Source organism: Lolium perenne, chromosome 3 (assembly GCF_019359855.2).
Source record: "Lolium perenne isolate Kyuss_39 chromosome 3, Kyuss_2.0, whole genome shotgun sequence".
NCBI classification, from domain to species: domain Eukaryota; kingdom Viridiplantae; phylum Streptophyta; class Magnoliopsida; order Poales; family Poaceae; genus Lolium; species Lolium perenne.
Genome location: NC_067246.2, coordinates 148,387,720 through 148,406,198, shown reverse-complemented (window position 1 = coordinate 148,406,198; position 18,479 = coordinate 148,387,720). Strand labels below are relative to the sequence as shown.

The 18,479-nt window shown below is 44.2% G+C and overlaps 2 protein-coding genes across 2 annotated transcripts in view; both read right to left on the bottom strand.

The window, feature by feature from the left end:
- The window catches only part of LOC127327154 (large ribosomal subunit protein uL23), a 48,252-nt gene that overhangs the window by 5,088 nt on the left and 24,685 nt on the right, over positions 1-18,479 (bottom strand). The window lies entirely within an intron of this gene.
- LOC127327153 (glyoxysomal fatty acid beta-oxidation multifunctional protein MFP-a) lies at positions 1,491-10,078 on the bottom strand. The gene is made up of 18 exons (XM_051353934.2): positions 9,802-10,078; positions 8,561-8,632; positions 8,327-8,392; positions 8,181-8,237; positions 8,018-8,085; positions 7,853-7,934; positions 5,141-5,196; positions 4,745-5,047; positions 4,558-4,644; positions 4,082-4,256; positions 3,854-3,975; positions 3,600-3,763; positions 3,280-3,534; positions 3,017-3,138; positions 2,784-2,905; positions 2,182-2,330; positions 1,941-2,079; positions 1,491-1,734 (listed from the first exon to the last, which is right to left on the bottom strand). The coding sequence occupies exons 1-18, from the start codon at positions 9,896-9,898 to the stop codon at positions 1,699-1,701; spliced, it is 2,172 nt and encodes a 723-aa protein (XP_051209894.1). The 5' UTR covers positions 9,899-10,078; the 3' UTR covers positions 1,491-1,698.

Sequence of the window (18,479 nt, the reverse complement as noted above, 5' to 3'; positions counted from 1 at the left end):
TGGATGGCGCCAGATCGAGGCTTCTCGGCCAAGATCTGTCTATTGTGGTGGCGGATCTTCTTGATCTGTCCAGTGGAGCTAGTGGCGGTAGCCTGGATCTGCGCCATCTAGGTCATCGGTGGTGGATGAGGTGGGATGGTGGTCAATACCCTCCTGTTCGCCGATGACGAGGTATGGCTGGCCTCTCGGTGTGGTAGGTGTTGCTCTCTTCGATGGACCTTGGGGCTGGCATTTGGGCCGGGGTGAAAGATCCGCTATTTTGCTAACGACGGTGCCACCTAATGGCGCTGTTTTCTCCTTGGGGGCGTCATCATGGCCGCAATCGCGCTGCCCGCCATGAGGGTCGGCAAAAACTTTAGATCCAGTGTTCCGAATCAAGCGATGTCAACACCATGTTGTCGCATGGAGTCCCACAGGGCAGTTACTGGTGGCTACTGCTTGGAGCATGAGTCTCAAGGGCGCAATGTACTCCTTGCCGGAGTTTCCTAGACGACGCCTTCTTTAAGTTGGTCGGATTTTGCCGGTCACTAACCGACTTCTTCTTGGGACTATGAGCATCTTGGTTTAGGATCATGGTAGCGAGGCTGCCGGTTTTAGTGGTGACGCAGCTTTGTTACTCTATGTTGGGCAAGGCAGGCTCTTGTCGTGTGGTTGTTTGAATGTGTGTTGCAAGTCATTGGGCATATAGTGTGTGCTTGAAGGGACGTCTGTGGAGTGGTCGATACATGCAGCTTGCATGTTCTTAAAAAAAAAAACTCGTAGAAATTGTTCGATCCATTTGGTGATTTGAGCTGTTATGTCCAACAAACAGCCTACAAATAAGTGAAAAGCTAGAGTTCCAGTGATAATGATCCCGTTTCAAAAAGAAGAGTGGTAAATATGTCTTGAGAGTTGCGACCAGCCAATAAGCCCTAGCATATATATTTTTTAAATCAAGCTAAGTAAACTTTGATTTTTTTTAGAAAAAGCTATGAACAACTTCTATGTTATAACGATATTGATTTTATATTGTACATATTAATAATTTGTTTTAAAAACTTAATCAAACTTTACATAGTTTGACTTTTCAGAATAAATATAAGTATGATTCGTCGGAACTGAGTTAGTAACATGTAACCGTATGTAAAGTCAACTAGACATTTAGATGACTCCCTTTTACTAATTATTAGTTTTTGATTTGATAAACATACCTATCCCCATTTTATTAAATGAGGAGAAAGATTTTTTTTCTCCCTGGCTGCGGCAGCTGTTTGTCGTTGCTCCAAAACTTCTATAGTTTCCGCTATTCTGAAATTAATTTTAGCTTTACTTTCATGTAATGAACTATGGTTTCAGTTTTTGAAATGGGACCAGGGAGAAAATCCCTAATAATCTACAAATATTTACACCGTTTTGTCTATTTTTCTTGTTGCAGTTTTCAGGTACCATATACTCTTCTTCACCGGTGCCAAAAAAAAAAAAAACTTCCTCACATTGTTACAATGGAACACTGAATTTGTACCATTTCTTCTGAACTTCGGGAATTATTGTACAGATAATATAAAAACTTCTCCAAGGGTCCATGTCGTGATTACGATTTCATGTGCAGATAGTACAGCTCGTGTGTTATTATTCAGCTTTACTAAACACCGCCTTCGATTGAGCATTATTACTCCGGTAACATAATTCCTTTAGTGACAGAAATATCAGGTGTACCATTTATAGCCGAGCCTTGACTTGATTTGATGGTGCACTCTGCAAATAGAAATTTAGCACCGGTTAGATACTAGATGGGTAATTGTACTAATATTACACGGTATCAGAATAAGAATCAGTTATCTAAAATCAGTCTAGTGTTTGCGTTCTGGCTAAAATAAATAGAAACTAGTACTTTCAAAACATATACTATAAAAGAAGAAGCGGGCAATAATGTTTCAACGAAACAAAATTGGCATCCTCACCAGCGGAATCCCCTTTGCCGCTCTTTCGGCAAGGTAGGAGCAAGGCTCGAAGGAGCTGCCGTACCGCTTCGCCCACTCCTGTAACTTGTCATGGATGTACTTTGCACCGATAGAATCGCCCCACAACATGACACCTCCCCTGGTTGGTTGCACCAATCGACAGACAACTAGTTGTTAGTAAATCTCCTAAAACAGACCTGTACAATGAGACGCAAATTCAACCAAGTATCTTAAAACGGACCTGTAAGGTGGGAATCCCATGCCGAAGATTGAGGCAATGTCAAGGTCAGAAGCCTTGACTGCAATGCCCTCATCAAGGACACGGCAGGCTTCGTTTATGACTGGGAAGAACACCATCTCAACTATGTCCTTGTCAGTTAGCTTCATCAGCTGACATATTTGTACAAAAGGTTTTAGCACTAGAGGCCAACTTATTTATTTTGCAAGAAATATAACATTAACCACTACAAGGATCTTGTCAATTTTGTCTGGATATTTTTACCGCTATAACCATCTATGCAATGTACAACAGAACTACTATGAGTTCATCTAGTCCTGGAGATACTACAAATTCATTTCGAACTTTTCTTTTGCTTCCATAATTGGCACCCATGGTTCAAACATAAACATCAACATAGTTATAAAAATGTAAAAGTAGTACTTTGAGATTTCTAGTATACCCTTCTCAACTGCTAGAATCACAAGAGCAGACTAGAAAAACAAATGTACCAAGCATGAACCGCTACAGTCATTGTATTAATGCACATGCTTTCATGGAAAAGCTGCAGAATTTTCCAGGAAAACAGAACAGAGATTATCCAAAAATAAAAGGAAGAACCAAACCTCGGGGTCTGGTGTGACTCCTGCCATGCTCCTAGATTTCTGAATATATGTCATAATTTCAGGATCAGGAGTTGCCTTCCTCTTATCCTCGTACTTGTAAAACCCCTTCCGAGTGGCTTCACCTGTATGGATGATGATTGAATGTGTGGTAACACATTTCGGAAATCAGTACAAGCATTAACCACAAAAGAACAAATAGGCATGATATACTAGTGCAGTTTGGTTAATTTTACCTGCCCTTTTGTCCTCCATCATAAGAGGAATTAGCATCGACTTGTATACTCTCTCTGGGAAATTTTCAAGGTACTGCATACCAGTCGCCACGGCAACACCAAAACCAACAAGATCTGCAAGTCTGCATAAACATACAATAATTGGCAGCTAGAGTGAGTCCACCTGACATAACTCAAAGACCATCATATGAAATGTTGAGAATGATGTAGGAGCATATATATTCTCAGAAAAACAAAACATAATTATATATCTGACTTCTGACCTGAATGGACCCATGGGCATTCCAAATTTGGTACACGCACGGTCGATCTTGTAAACATCCATACCATAATCGACAAACAGGAGTGCTGATTGGGTATAAGGAAAGAACATCCTGTTGACGGCGAAACCAGTACAATTTCCAACCACTATTGGCGTCTTCTTGATTCTCTTCCCGACATCCAGCAAGTCAACAACAACCTGTGCTGAGGTGTGCTGGGTACGGACTATTTCCAGAAGTGGCATTACATGCGCAGGGCTGCATAGTGCAATCAGTTAATGGGTGTACATCCAGAGTTGTTGCGTATCAAAATACACTGTTACCTAAAGAAGTGTGCACCAACTATACGGTCTTGGGACTTTGTTTTCTCTCCAATTAGATTAAGATCAATGGTAGATGTGTTGGTAGCAAGGACGCAATGGGAAGGACAGTACTTCTCCAAGTCGGCAAATATTTGCTGCTTCAATTTCACATTCTCAATAACAGCCTGAAAATTGTGAGAAATGACTGAATTAAGCATAAATGAGCTGACAATTTTTTTTGTAATTCTGGTGCATTAGAAAGAGTTATGGCTTGCCTCGATAACTAAATCCACTTCTTTGAACTTTTCATAACCAAGGGTACCAGTGACAAGAGATAGAGCCTTCTCATATCTCTCCTCTGTCATTTTTCCTTTCCTCACTCGACTCTGCAAATTGGCTGGTGAATCGAACTAGTGAGATCACTTTCTATTTTACTGCACAGATGCAGTGTAAGAGATTCACATGAAAGTCAAGGTTATGACAAGGCTAAATCTTGTTTCTACCTTTAATCCTGTCAATTCCAGCATTCAGAAATTTCTCGTTTACTTCTTTGAGTAGCACAGGATAGTTACTTAGTATCATCGCAGTAGCAATTCCAGAACCCATAAGTCCACCACCTAGAATGGCAACTTTCGTTATTTTCCTAGGCATCAACCCCAAGTCTGTAGCACCAGGAACCTGTCGCATATTTTTAGAGGATTAAGACATGGCGTGATTCCATAGTACTCCCTCCATCCTAGAATACAAGGCCACTTTCTTTTTTGAGGTGAGCTTTGACTAATAATTGCGTGAACCAAATATTTCAATGAACTATATCATCAGATGCACATTTCAATGAACTTTCCAATGTTATATTTTTGGGTGACATATAACTTATATTTGATTGACTAAATCATTGGTCAAAGTTTGACACGAAAAACAGTGTGGCCTTGTATTCATGGGCGGAGGGAGTAACAATTAAGAAAGATGTCTCACATACCTTTGATGTTGCACGCTGAGAGAAGAATACATGAAGTAAGCTTTTACATGTATCTGAGAAAAGAAGGGACTGGAATGCATTTGCTTCCTGCATTTACGTTAAGGAAGTGAATCCAAAATTCTGTAAATCTGATTAAGACAGGAAAGCGAGTAAAAGTAGAAGTAAGAACATAAGTAGCATCAAGTACCTTCCAGAGCCCAGCTCGAGGTCCTGAAACTATACCTTCTTCAATGACATCAATACAAACAAGTGGGTGCTCAAGGTTTGCAGCCTGCTTTCGAGCTTGAGCCCTTGCAAAGTTGAGAATCTCCCTAGCCTCACCAAGGGGTTCTAGTTTGTCAGTCTTGTAAAGGCTTTTGATCCATGGCCTTTTCAGTTCACAGATATCCAAAGCCCAACGACGAGCAGCATTCACCAAATCATTAGGAGAAACTAAGGAATCAACAAGACCCAGTTGGTGTGCCTCTTCACCCTTAATCGGCTTGGAAAGCTGATGCAAATGGGTTATTTTATTAACTGAAGTAGTTGAACGAAACCAGGAAAGTCACAGATAGAAAACAATAGGCTCCAGCGCAGTACTTACCAACATCATCTCAAGTGACTTTGTCAGTCCAACAAGACGTGGGAGTCGCTGTGTTCCTAGAAATTATGCATAAGGATCAATCACATGGAATATACAAACACCAACTTCATATTGAACATAAAGCATATGACAGAAGAGTAGAAAACAATAGTAGAGTATATATCCTTCTAAAATCAACAGTGATAAAAACAAAACATTCATGATGCGGATGCGGTGCTCAGTACCCGTCTTCCATTTTATGGAAGACAATTTGCGACTTCGTATTATGAGAAGTTTGATTGTTTTACTGTGTGTAGCACCTAGAAGCTAGTTTTTTTACACAACAATATGTCAAGTGATGACCTCATGATCCTGGACAGAAACAGTGGGCGCTTTGATCAACTGTGGAAACTGGAAAGTCTCCTGTACTCGGGCGCACACTCTGCTCAGCTTCGGAGCTTCCAGGGGAGATTTTTAAAAAATTCTGGTCCGGGTTGATTCCTCAATTTACTGATGCATGAAAACACATGTACTGGCTGTAAAGTTACCATTCATTTTTCTGGGGAGCTCGGCAACTTATGACGTAATTTTTGGTAATGGGAAGGCTTCGATTGCAGCATTGGTCCTTTTCTCTTGCGAGCTATGTTCCTTTCTTCAGTTTGTCAAGGCATGACAGCTATTCTACTGCCGCCAAATGAAAGGCTCCATGTTTGCTATACCCGTGGGGAGGGGATCACTAATCATAAAGCTTTGGGACCATTGGCCAAGGAGATGGCATCCACGCCATTGGGCCGGGCAAGGTAAATGTTGATACATGATTTGACACGTCACTGAATTCTCCAATGTGCTGGCATTTTGTTCGCGACACAAGTAGCAAAGTGTTCATGCCAGCCTGGGAGTTTATGACGGCATGCTTGGGTGTGTTGGTAGTTGATCCCATGCCTGTTGGAAGGGTCTTCGGTTGGCACTTGATTTGCGCCTTCTGATAATCCTAGAAACTGATTGCCTCTACATGCATCATCTCGCTGTTCCAACAATGGATAGGCCACCTTTCTCTAATTTAAAGGAGGCTCTTGGACTTATGTGATTTCTTCAAATTGTAAACTTGGTGAAATTTAAGCGGGATGTGTCAGGGTTTTGATTCTGGCAATAATTTGTAGGTAGGTACGAGGCCAAGATCCGATGGGTTAGCTCACAATGCAAGGAGGTGAGCAGGTTCGAGCCCCGGATTATCGCCAGTAACAACCCTGCTCATGTGGTATGTTTGATTTGCGTAAGGTATGCTCAAGAGCAAGAAAGAACTCAGTCGGAGCTCTCCAGCTTGCCCTGTTTAAGGTGGACTGGAATGAGAATGTCTTACCCTCTCAGAGTAGGGAGGGCTTGTCTATATGGGAGGCTCTCCGCCGGCCTCATAGTCGTCATGGCACAACAGAGCTGCAGTTTCCAGTACTATAAGGTGTCCAGAAGTAGCAGGGTGACACTTTTGCGAGTGTCATGATGGAGCATCTTGGCACTCGTGGAGGCGTCATCATGGCGCGGAGGCGTGCGGGTCGTCGCTCCTGCCGCGTGTGCGGGACAAGGCCCGTGCCGTACTGGGCTTGAGGGCAGCGCGCTCTTACCGGCCGTGGCCAAGCCCAAGCCTTGTTAGCCTGTCCTGGCCACCTACCCAGGCGTGGGCAAGCCAAGGCAGGGAAGGTTGACTTGACTTTGGCAACCTGCCCATGTCCTGGGATGACGCCTGCCTTGGAGTTCCTCAGTAGCAGCCCCTTCTTAGACACGTGGCCCGGTACGGAGCTGCCCGCACCTGTGTGGCGGCTCGACTGGCCGTGGGGCTACCCAACCAACTGACTCGGTTTAGGCTACCCGACTAGTATTGGGTATTCCATATTCCCGTCAAGATGCTAAATTGCTAATGGGGGTGCTCACACCATTGCTAAATTTTGTAAAAGGAAGGGTCTTGAGGTGTGTTGCATGACGCAGTTCGTTCCTGTGTGTCAGGACTAACCGTGAACAATTGCACAAATGTTGGTTAACATATAATATATTTCTGGTTGTTAAAAAACACACACACAAACATGGCATTAAGTAGTTTCAGTGCTACAAGACTAACATGAAAGTGCATGGTTTAAGGGCCACTTCACTCGGCGGGAACAATTTTACCCACGGGTACCGTACCCGTATGGGCAGGGTATGGGTACACTTTTATGACCATGGGTAGTACCCATACGGCCATACCCTACCCATTAAATCATGGGTAGGGCACGGGTATAGCCTAGTACCAGCGGGTATACCCATACCCTGCTCATTTATTGTCAATTTCTTACGTGACATGTCTACTTTTGTTGACTTATGAGTTAGAATATGAGAATGTGATTTTTATACTTTGTTAATAGTTATGTACTCAACTACCTGTTATTGAATTGAGATAATTCATTTTTAATAATAAAAAATTATCAATAAATGTAAAATTGTGAGTGACTTGTGTACAATTTGATCTACCCACTGGGTACCCAATAGGTACGGGTACCCGCCGGGTATGGGTATGGGTAAAGTTTTATACCCATGGGTAGGTTATGGGTAAAAGTTTGTACCCATTGACTATATGGGTATGGGTAAGGTATTGCTCTGCCCTGCCCATTGCCATCCTTAACTTCACTTTATATATAAAAGGATCACAACAATGAATTATCTCTAGTACCACATAAGTGGTAGATGGAACATAAAAAACTTTACCTCCAAATCCTGGAATTATTCCAAGTTGAAGTTCTGGAAGACCTAATTGAGCAGTGGGAGTCGAAATACGTGCATGGCATGCCTAATACAACATTCAACAATTTTCATATATAAGCTAACACCTCTTAATTGAAATGATTTGGGCGAGGTTAAGAAGAAAACTACCATGGCAACTTCCAATCCTCCACCAAGAGCAAGACCATCAATTGCAGCCACCGATGGCTTTGTTGCTCCTGTTTAACACGATAAGTAATTAAATACTCAACAACAATTATTTAGCAGAATAGCATTAATGAATCAAGAGAGAAGGTGGATAAATCATATATACCTTCCAGAGTTTCAGTAATAATATCTATTGATATGTAGCCAACCTTTGGCTGCTCAACTGTTAGAAACATATAAATAATGATGAGATTTGTAGAATAGATAAAACAGTCATCAAACAACATAGCACGATAGATCAGCATAACATACTTTGTCCACTGTGAAGATTACCAAAGGAACTAATATCAAATCCTCCAGAAAATTTTCCTCCTTTCCCTGTCAAAAGGCTTGAGATAAGAAACATTTTTCTCACTGGAACAAATAGTAGTTTTCTCTTCAAATGCATAAGATTGGAACAGCTTGTCCAGACAGAGAGAAGGTGGGTAGGGCCAGTTGCCTCCAACGGTGTCATGTATATTGCCTATAAAATGCACTGACAAGTACCTGTAACAACAATAGCTTTGACATCCTTCCTCTGAAGAGCTTCTTCATAGCTTTCCTTTAAGCTTACCAGTACTGAAAAAAAAGCCATGGTGAAAACAACTACGGGCGAAAGATTTGTCAATAACATCATCTTTAGAAGCATATTGTTAATAGTTTCGAGTTATGTTTCATCTAATTATTTTGTGCATGCTTACTTTAGGAGGACAACAACTTCGTTAATGTTGGCCAACTGTTTGGGTGCATAAACATGTGGCCAGTGCAGATTCAGATGGACTACTTACAATTTGTAGAATGTCAAATAATTTTGCTACAACTGTATGTTTTATATTGATCTCCTGTTATTTCAGAATAGTTGGCATCCAGCCCACTTCAAGAAAAAATCACCGGTACCTCCACCAAGCAACAATTCTTCATCAGGAACTATATATATCTAGTGATATTGCTTCAGACTAGCCTTCAAGTTTAATTGCTACAATATAAACCAAGCGCCATATTATTCATGCTGTCACCGTGCTACAGAAACTGCTTCACGCTTCTCTTAGTTCATCCTTTCCTCAAATCAAAATTGGCATTGAATGCAGGCGCTAGGGAAAAGGGGAGGCAATACTTCTATGTCCCAGCAAACGCTCAAAACAGTTGAGTTGATCAATGTAGCAATCTGGAGTGGTTACCTTACTTTATGGTAGATCAAACTCTTTCTTAGGTAGTTAAAATAACTGAAAGTTTGGCAAAATAATTGAGTTTCAATGCTGTACTGTACTCCTTGAGTCGTTCCTGTAACAGGTGGCAACAACCGTTTTCGCTATGCAGTTAGATCACGCCAACGGCAACGCACACGCAAAGGACAGATCATTCTGATTTCTAAGGAAGATATTTTGCAGCGTCAAAATCTACCGCACAAACCCCATATTGTTGCAACGATGGACCAAAATCGTACTACAAACAAAGTGTTAAAATCGAGAGTAATTCTAATGTTACCATCCCGGCCAAAATTCTACGAAGAAGCAGTTAAACCGGGAATGATTGCACAGCTCCGCACCAGTCGGTGCCTCCAGAGACCCCCAATCTTTAATCAGAACCTCACGGAAGCAAAATTAAGCCTATCTTAGCAGCAATCGCAGGAAGAACACTCGAGCACAACTCTCCTCGTCTCAAACCCCGCAGTTGCATCGAACTCCCCACGAAAATTCAACACAAATAGAAGCAAAACAAATTGGGATCAAAGGCGGGGATGCTGGTACCATCGATAGAGAGGGAGTTGACGGGCGGGTTGCAGATGGTGATGACGGCGACTCCGTCGGCGCCCACCTCCATCTCAGTTCTCCCCTTCGCCGCCATCGCTCCGCTGGTTGCCGAGATCTCGCCCCGCCTGCCTAATGTTGATAGAGCTTCCTTGCAGGTCTCTCTCAGGTTGCTTGGAGTTGGGAGGTTGCAAGATCTCTCTATCTACTACCCTCCGGAATTTATAGCTAGTACTGTATAGGTTGTTGTGCTGACGCCATCGACCTGCCGGTTTGCGGCTCTGTTGTGAGTTTTGACGGGTAACCGTGGGTGCTGACTCCATGCTCTCAGGCTGCGGTGAATTATAATTTTTTAATGGACAGTGCTTCCCAGCTCCGGGTCTCCCCGTTGACACTTTTTTTTTTTGCTCCGTAGTAAAAAAACATTCTCGCTTTTATTTTGATGTAGCAAAAAAAAGTTCGTCAACCAAAAGAAAGAAAAAGACTAAGCTCGTCGGAGACCTCACCGGGACTTCGCCAGAACCTCCGCCGGAACCTCGTCGGAGACCTCGGAGCAAAAGAATTACGCTATTGTAGCAAAACATCGACAACAGCCTCGCCGAAGACCCGTAGCAAACATATTGTGCAATGGTAACAAAATCGTAGAAAAGTTGTAGCAAAAAAGGTATTCCTATGTTGCAAATCCACTTAAGAAGACCTTTTTTAGAACACCGCGGTAGCACCGCCGTCCGCTCCTTGCATCACATATGTCCACCTACGACAGCATAGCCACTCATCGATAGTAGCACCAATGTGCACCCATGGCAGCAAGTCCAGGCACCAACAGCCGCCACCAAGCGACGGGTAGCATCGCTGACCACCTATGGAAGCATCCTTGTCCATCGAAGGTAGCACTACCGCCCTTCGTTGGCAGCATAAATCGGTGCCACGAGAGTTAGGTTTCGGGCCTCCGCCACTACCCCCAGAGACGGCGGACGCTGGGGAGCTAGGACTTCGATCCACCGCTGCAGCCCCCATCTCCGGCGCTGGCTGACCGCGCTCATGTGCATGTTCGCCAAGACAATGGCTCCGTCCGCGGGAAATGGCGGAGGAAGGTGTGGCAATAGCAGCTCTAACCACGGCGAGGACAGAAGAAGGCGTCAGCGCAACCCTTTTCGGGGGAGGCGGCAGACGATGACCATGTACAACAACGTTCGGCGGTCGTGGCTCCATCATGCGGCGCCAATAGGCAGTGCGACGGCATGGACGGAACAACGACCCAACAGAGGCGTGGGCAAAACTTCTAGATGAGAAGAGCTCGGTGGTGTGGTGATCTCCTCTGATACTAAGCGTGCGTGCATGAAAACGGAAGTAACAGAGAAGATTAGAGGAAGATATAGGGATAATGTGAACGTGGTGGGTCCATGTTGGAGATAGTGCCCTAGAGGAAAATAATAAAGGGTATTTATTATTATATCTCAATTAGTTTATAATATGTTTTGTGTCATTGCTGTAACTGTATTAATCAGAAACATTGATACATGTGTGGTATGTAAACAAACCATAGTCCTTTATGCAAACTAGCTCATTGGTCATCCGATGATTCGAGGTTTCCCGATCATGGACATTTATGTCAATTGACAATGAGATCATATCATGATGGACATGCCCAATATAAGTATTGAAACACGCCATATCACAGAGGCCGTCGTTGCGATATATATGAATACATAGTAATCTAATCCTTAGATCGTGAGATCATATTTAATCGCTATCATCGGAGGATGTTTTAATTGCATAAATTGTCATACCGTAACAGGGTGATCATAAAGGTGTTCTCGGGTATTTCGAAGGGGTAGGCTGAGGCGTATGTATTGAGATTAGGATTTGTTCATCCGTCTGTTATAAAGATACACTAGATCCACTCAGTGAGATTGCATCCATAAAGTTGCGTAGCGTATGACTAGGTCATAAGAATGGAATATCACGGGAATGAGTTGAATAGCCTAGTGGGTGATTGAACTAGGTATGATGATACCGACAATCAGATCTCGGACAAGTGCCAGTATCGAAGTAACAAAGGGAATAGGACTCAATGTTTATGGTTCAACGACTTATGTATATTCGTGAATGCATAGGGGTCATTATGGGCATCCCGGTCCCGATGATGATCATTGATCGGAGAGGCGTCTCGATCACGTATGTAGTATTCCCTACACATGGGCCTTCCTTGGGTCGGGCTGGGCTTCGCGCCGGGTCTAAAAGCTCGACCTTAAATTCCTAGGCCCGAGCCCGGCCTAACCTTCGGGCTTACAAATCCGACCCGAACATACGAAAGCACGGCCCATCCTGACAAGCCCAGTCTGAACTAAGATTACATCATGTTTCCTTGAGGCCCAAGCCTGGCCTGAACTAAGCTTACACTAGTAGGGAAAAGGCTATAGGGCTCGACTAATGGCAGCGCGCACCTGCCAGTGCACGCGGCTGTTCATTGTAGAAGCATGAGGAAAATGGACACGCGACTAGTAGCACATTATTGGCAGCGGGCGGCAACCGGCAAGTCACAACACACGACTAGTAAGCGGCCCCACCTGCGACTTCGTATGGAACTTATCCGCAACGTGCAACACTGTCGACACGCGACTGGTATGAACTCATCGGCCGCGTGCATGTTTTGGCGCGCGCTACCACTAGTTCACGACTGAGTAGACCAACAAATAGTGGCAGCGCACCCCTTTAAGCCCGCTACTGTTATATTGACATAAACCTAAATTTCCAGATGCACATTTCAGTTTCCCCCCTCAGCCAGCGGTTCACAAATCTGCCACGCCCCGCCAATCTCTCTGGACGACCGCGTGCGCCGCTGACAAGGGATTAACTTATCAATGCCTACAGATTATAGACTAGGGTTTTAGTCGGAAGTAGAGGGCAAGTAGATCTCGAAGGTTTCAGCCGAAAAGTACTCGACGATGTAAAAACTAGGGTTGCGTGAGACAATGAATCGATGCTATCTTTGTCCCTCGACTCCCCCTTATATAGGAGGTGGAGTCGAGGGATTCATAATACACAAGTTACAGAGTCCGGGAGGGTTTCCAACCCATCCCGCAAGATTACAAGTATGTATTTCCTAATACAAGTCTAGCTTTCCTTAATACTAGTTTAGGCTTCCGAATCTTCATATTCATCGAGTCGTGGGCCTTCAATAAACCCCGGGTACCATCTTCGGCAGGCCCATTGGGGATACCTATGTCAGTAGCCCCCGAGATTTTGCTTGAATCGAAGAATCAGGGTAAATCTCCAACTTTATAGTCATTCAATAACTCTGTCGAATTTATCACATATCTTTGGATATGCAATTATATATTGTACAGGGATAATGGTAGTTGGGGCTAGTTCATCTGACGGATCAGGTACTAGCTAACTGCTCTAGTGGCAATCTGCAAAAACCTACTTCAAGATCACGTCCCTGGACATGATCTCGGGATACTGGTGCTAACTTCGACAGGTGCCGCTTAAGGTCTTACCATCTGTCGAGTCCCAGTCATATTTTATTGGGTACCTAACGCGTCCGTTAGGATTTTTCTTCGTATCTGTTGATACGGAAAAAAGTAGCAAACCGACGTCAGAGACGGCGCCACGCCGCTCAGAACGGATCTGGGGTCTTAACTTCGCAAAATTTTGCGGCATTCAGAGTTTATTCGCAACTTTGGCGCTCTGAGAATATATTGTCGAGTGCTTTTTCGGCTGCAGGAATAGCACATTTTATTGAGTCAACGGATGACTTATCTTGCCTTCCCGATGGGAGTATATGCAGAGTTATTTGTATAACTCGAAATATGCTCACTTTTTCTTCTTCTCTCTTTTTTTTTATAATTTCATCGGCCACGCGAACAGCGTTCCCGATGGGAGTAGCCCCCAAGGCTACAGCCAAGGACTAGTGCTTGGTTGTAGGCTCAACACTTTAACGCCTTATGTCACTATATTGTCATTCTTTCTCGAACTTTTCATATCTATCGGGTGCGCAACCAGCGCTCCCGATGGGAGTAGCCCCCGAGGCTATGAACAAATGCTTGTATTTGGTCATAGGCTCTCGCCATTTCTATTTTGTCATACTCGAATTTTTCTTTTTTCCAAAGTAGCCCCCGAGCGTTTGAGCAAAAACTTGTATTTGATCAAAGGCTTCTCAAAATAATCAATAATCTTTGTCTGCCGCCAATTTCAGTAATCTTCATAGCCGAGATTTTTCTTTAAAAAGGTGACATCACTACTGACGATAGCCACGATCCTTGTATTGGGAAGACGCGAGAGCTGTCCGTTCACTGACCTGCGGGCCCAAAACCTGCGTCCTGTTGACACGTTATGCAAGTGGGGGACACACGTCCTCCGCTTTTTCTGCTCCACGCGCTGTAGCGCCTGTCCAGTTCCATCATGGTAAAAGTACCATTATACCCTTTGATCCATGTGTAAAGCATCAAGTCTATTTGGAGAACATCCAACGGTGCGGCGTTCCAACTAAGCTAGCTATAAATACTCTCCTTCTTCCTCGCGTATTCCCCTTCGCCGCACCTGTGCTCATACCTCCTCTGCTCCAATCTCCATTGCAAATAGCCAAGTTCTAGCGCACGCTCACTGCTCCACTTTCTCCACATCATTGTTGATGCCGCCGCGGCCAAGACTTTCAAGGCACACCACCCCCGAAGCAAAGATGGCGACAGCGGATCTGGGGAGCACTGAGTGGGAGAGATCCAAGATCTCCGCCCAAGATATCAACTTGCTGAAGAAGCTTGGGATCAGCAAGAAGAAAGATTCACTGCGCTTCCCCAGTGAGGAGAGCTATCCATCTCCTCCGATCGAGTACCGGGTCAATTTCGTTGACCACCTCATCCGCGGTCTTTCTTCCCCCATTCACGATTTTCTGCGTGGGTTGCTTTTTGTTTACGGATTGCACCTTCACCATCTTACTCCCAACTCCATCATCCACATCTCGATCTTTATCACTCTTTGCGAATCTTTCCTTGGAGTCCAGCCTAACTGGGCTCTATGGAAGTGCATTTTCCTCCTTCGCCGTAATGGCTCTCCCAGCGTTGCCTATAACATAGGCAGCGTTGTTATCTGCGTCCGCCCTGATGTCGAGTACTTCGATGTCAAATTCCCTGACTCAGTTCAAGGGTGGTGCAAAAAATGGTTTTATATCCATGAGGAAAGTCATGACTCGGCGGAACACAACATTCCCCGTTTCGATGGCAACGAAAAAATCTGTCGCCGCCGGTCCTGGGATGCAGAGGCTAGCATTGAAGAAAAAACGGCGACAGAGGCGCTGATGACACGCATCCACGAGCTTCAAAATACCCACGGACAAGAATTGTCGGGTATCCAAATCACGGCATATTTCCTTAGAATTAGGGTGCAGCCTTTGCAAGCTCGCAAAAACCCCCTTTGGATGTATGCTGGCGACAAGGATGTGGATCGCCTATCGATAGATTTACCGGTCAAGGACTTAGAAAAACTTGTCCGAAAAATTTCGTCGCTTAGCAAGAAAGACACCATCCCGTCATCTTGCCGTGTGACACCATATAGCGCCACCAACGCGCTCCCGCAGGTAATATATTTGTATCGTCTGCTTGTTCGTTCACTTTCTTCTTCTCCTTTTTTTACTGCTATTTCTTCGACTGTTGTTATTGATACAAATTCCTGTCGATATTTTTTCTATCTTGTCCAAAACCACAAAACTGCGTCGCCTCTTCCTCCCCTTCCCGAAGGTGGAGAGGTCGAAGATCGCGCCATCATTACTGAAGACACCCAGGTTCCTCCTCATCCTGAGAGCGAAGTCGCGGTTTCTCACAAACCCGCAGCTTCCTCTGAAAAGGAATATGAATCCGAGGCTACCGCATCGACACACTCCCTCCCCTCCGCTGTTTCTCCAAGGAACAAGAGAAAAAGGGACGAAGTTGCCGATTCTGGCACCTCCAAAGCCGGCGCATTTCCTGCCGAAGAAGTTGTTCCCACTGAGGAAAGGACAACTTTCAACCCTTACGAAGATGCCCTTGTCAGCTCGTAAGTTCTCGCTGCTCTTTGTTGTTTGTTCTCGATATTTTATCTAGGTTGTTTCCTATATTGTCGCCTTTTTATTGTAGTGGTGACGAGGATGAAGATCCACCCATTGACGCAACTGCTCGAACGAGTACGTCGCGTACTTTAGTTGTCTCTGAAGCTCAACCTGATGGAGATGAAACTTTGCCTCCTCAGCAAGACATCGAGCATCCAACTCCAATTGCAAGCCCCCGTGCCCCTTCACCAAAGAGGGCTAGGGTTGAACCGGCCAAGGAGCCTACCTTGCTAATTGGTAGTTCCACGACTCCTTCAATGGAGGATGTAAGTTGTTCACTTCTTTTTTTATGTTCCGAATTTTTTTAATGCTTTTCGACTCCCCTTTGCTTGTTGCTGTCGAACTTTTCGCTTCCTATATTGATTTTTTGATCTCTATTTTTCTTTGCAGCCTTTGATGAAGGAGTTTATCCGTCTCGGTACCCAATTCGTCGGGTACCGTGACCATGCGAAAAAGCTTGAAGGTACTATTTTTGTTGCTTCTTCTGGCAAATGACCTCCCCATGATTCTTTTGTCATGACATTTATTACTGTTAATTGTTTTACCAGCCAATCTTGCGGAAGCCAATAAACGTGCTGATGCCCTTGCTCCTAAATTGGAGCAAAGCGAAAAAGCTCGCAAGAAAGCTAAAGCAGATGCTGCCGCTGTCGAAGATCTTTGAAAAAGACTTCAAGACGCGGAAACTTCTTTAAATGAAAACATTGCTCAGCAGACTGCTCGTGAAGATGAAATCCTTGCTCGTTTCGAGTCGCAGAGCCGACGATTTGTCAGTGGGTACTTCAAACCATTATTATTTCTGCGGGTGATCATATTTTTCCTGGCGCACTTTTTGACGAGCTTCCCTTTGCTTGTTTTTAGGGAAAATGCATCAGGATTTTGACTTAGAAAGTCCTGAAGGCGATCGCCTTCTTGACGCGCTCTCCCTCCTTGAGATTCATGGAGATGAGGCACGCGAAGGCCTTGCTGATGCTAAAGCAGGTCTATTAAATTTGTTCCCCTACTTCTTCGCGAAGAAAAAAGAGCCCGAGATTTTTACTTCTCTCGCCAAGTGCTTCAATTCTAAGGAAGATCTTGGGCTCAATCTGTGACAAGAAGGCCTGAAGATTGGTGTCGAAGGCACCATTGCTTTGGTTGCTGACAGCCAACAAGATGTCGACTGGGCTAAAGTTGGCGATATAAAGGATATGGAGACGAAGAAATGTCAGTCTTTGATTAAGGCTGCTAAGACAAACTCAAAGCCAATCCTCGCCTTACTTGGATGCAAGCCAACTCCCGCTCCTAGTTCGTCAAAGCCGGAGGTCAAGTAGACCACCTTGTCTCTCTTTTGTTTTTCTTCTCTTTTGATGTTGTCGCCAAAGTAGTTTTGGCGACAACTATCCCACTAGTTCAGTAGGAACCCTCCTTTGTAATAGCCATGTAACTATCTGACCTTATTAATGAAAAGCTATGTTGCCGAGATATTGATGTCGAAGTATTTCTTTCCAGTTAATTTTTGACAACTACACCGTGGTGCCTCCCTCTGCTGCTTTGCCTGCTACATCTTACTCGAAAAGGTCCTCCGCTGACGAGTTTATTGGAGGTTCGTCGAGTGCTGCACAGAATGAAGATTTGGACGAGCTTCGTCAACAACTGCAGTTGATGAAAAAACAATCTCTCGTGATAATGGAACAATCTCGGAGATCTTCTGAAAATGAAAAACTGGCTGTTCAGCAAGCTCGGGAAGCCATAGCGTTGAAGGAAACTGCGGTTGCTGAGGCTGCTGAGGCTACTTCCCGAGAAAATTTTATGCTTCAACTGATGAACGATGCTAGCTTGGATATGACGGGTATGCTCCACAAACGTAGTCATGCTATCTTTTGTTCCTACTGTCTTGATTTCTTAGTGATGCTCTCGCTGAAATAGGTTCTTTTTTGGTTACTGCTGCCGAAGATCAACGCGTGGAAGCCCGAACCAATGTGCTTCTCAGGCTTGCTCGTCAACATGGTTCCAATTTCTGGGTTACTCCTGAGCATACTCACCAAATAATCAGATTTCAAGATCGCGTGAGTCAGGTCCGCGATTTTCTCGACTTCTGCACACGAACCTTGTCTCTTGTTTATAGTACCATGTTTCCTCGTAAGAAATTACCGGATACTCTCCCTGCTCTGATGGAGAAGTTCCGAGATGCCCCTCGTATCCATAATTTTGTACGGGCTCAGCTATCTGCTGGGGCAAGATTCGCCATGATTATGATACAGATCTGCTACCCAAAATTAGATCTGACAAAAATTGTCACCAAGTGTCTGGCCAAGCAAACGAAGCGGAAGAGGAACATCGACAAAATCAACGACACTGTAACCCCTGTAGCCAAAGAAATGATGGATGAACTTCTTCGGATGGACTCAGAATTCTTTGTAAAAGGTAGCTATGCTGATCATAAGACTGGTGCTGCAAACAATGAAGGTGTAAACATAGATGATATACTAGGTAGCAACTGAGTTGTACTATATTGCGGGAGTTCATATATATTTTTTCTTGTCGATTTTTTCTTGATGATGAAGTTGTCTATATTGTAAGATATAATCTATATTGTAAAGCCCCCGAGCCTTTGGCT

Bases quoted from the DNA above. Each gene is read 5' to 3' on its own strand.
- LOC127327153 (XM_051353934.2), bottom strand. From the start codon at position 9,898: ATGGCGGCGAAGGGGAGAACTGAGATGGAGGTGGGCGCCGACGGAGTC. The intron at 3,976-4,081 runs GTAGAAACAAGA...TCGATTCACCAG, and splicing joins TGGAATTGACAGGATTAAAG to CCAATTTGCAGAGTCGAGTG. The intron at 2,331-2,783 runs GTTTGGTTCTTC...CAAATATGTCAG, and splicing joins GAGTCACACCAGACCCCGAG to CTGATGAAGCTAACTGACAA.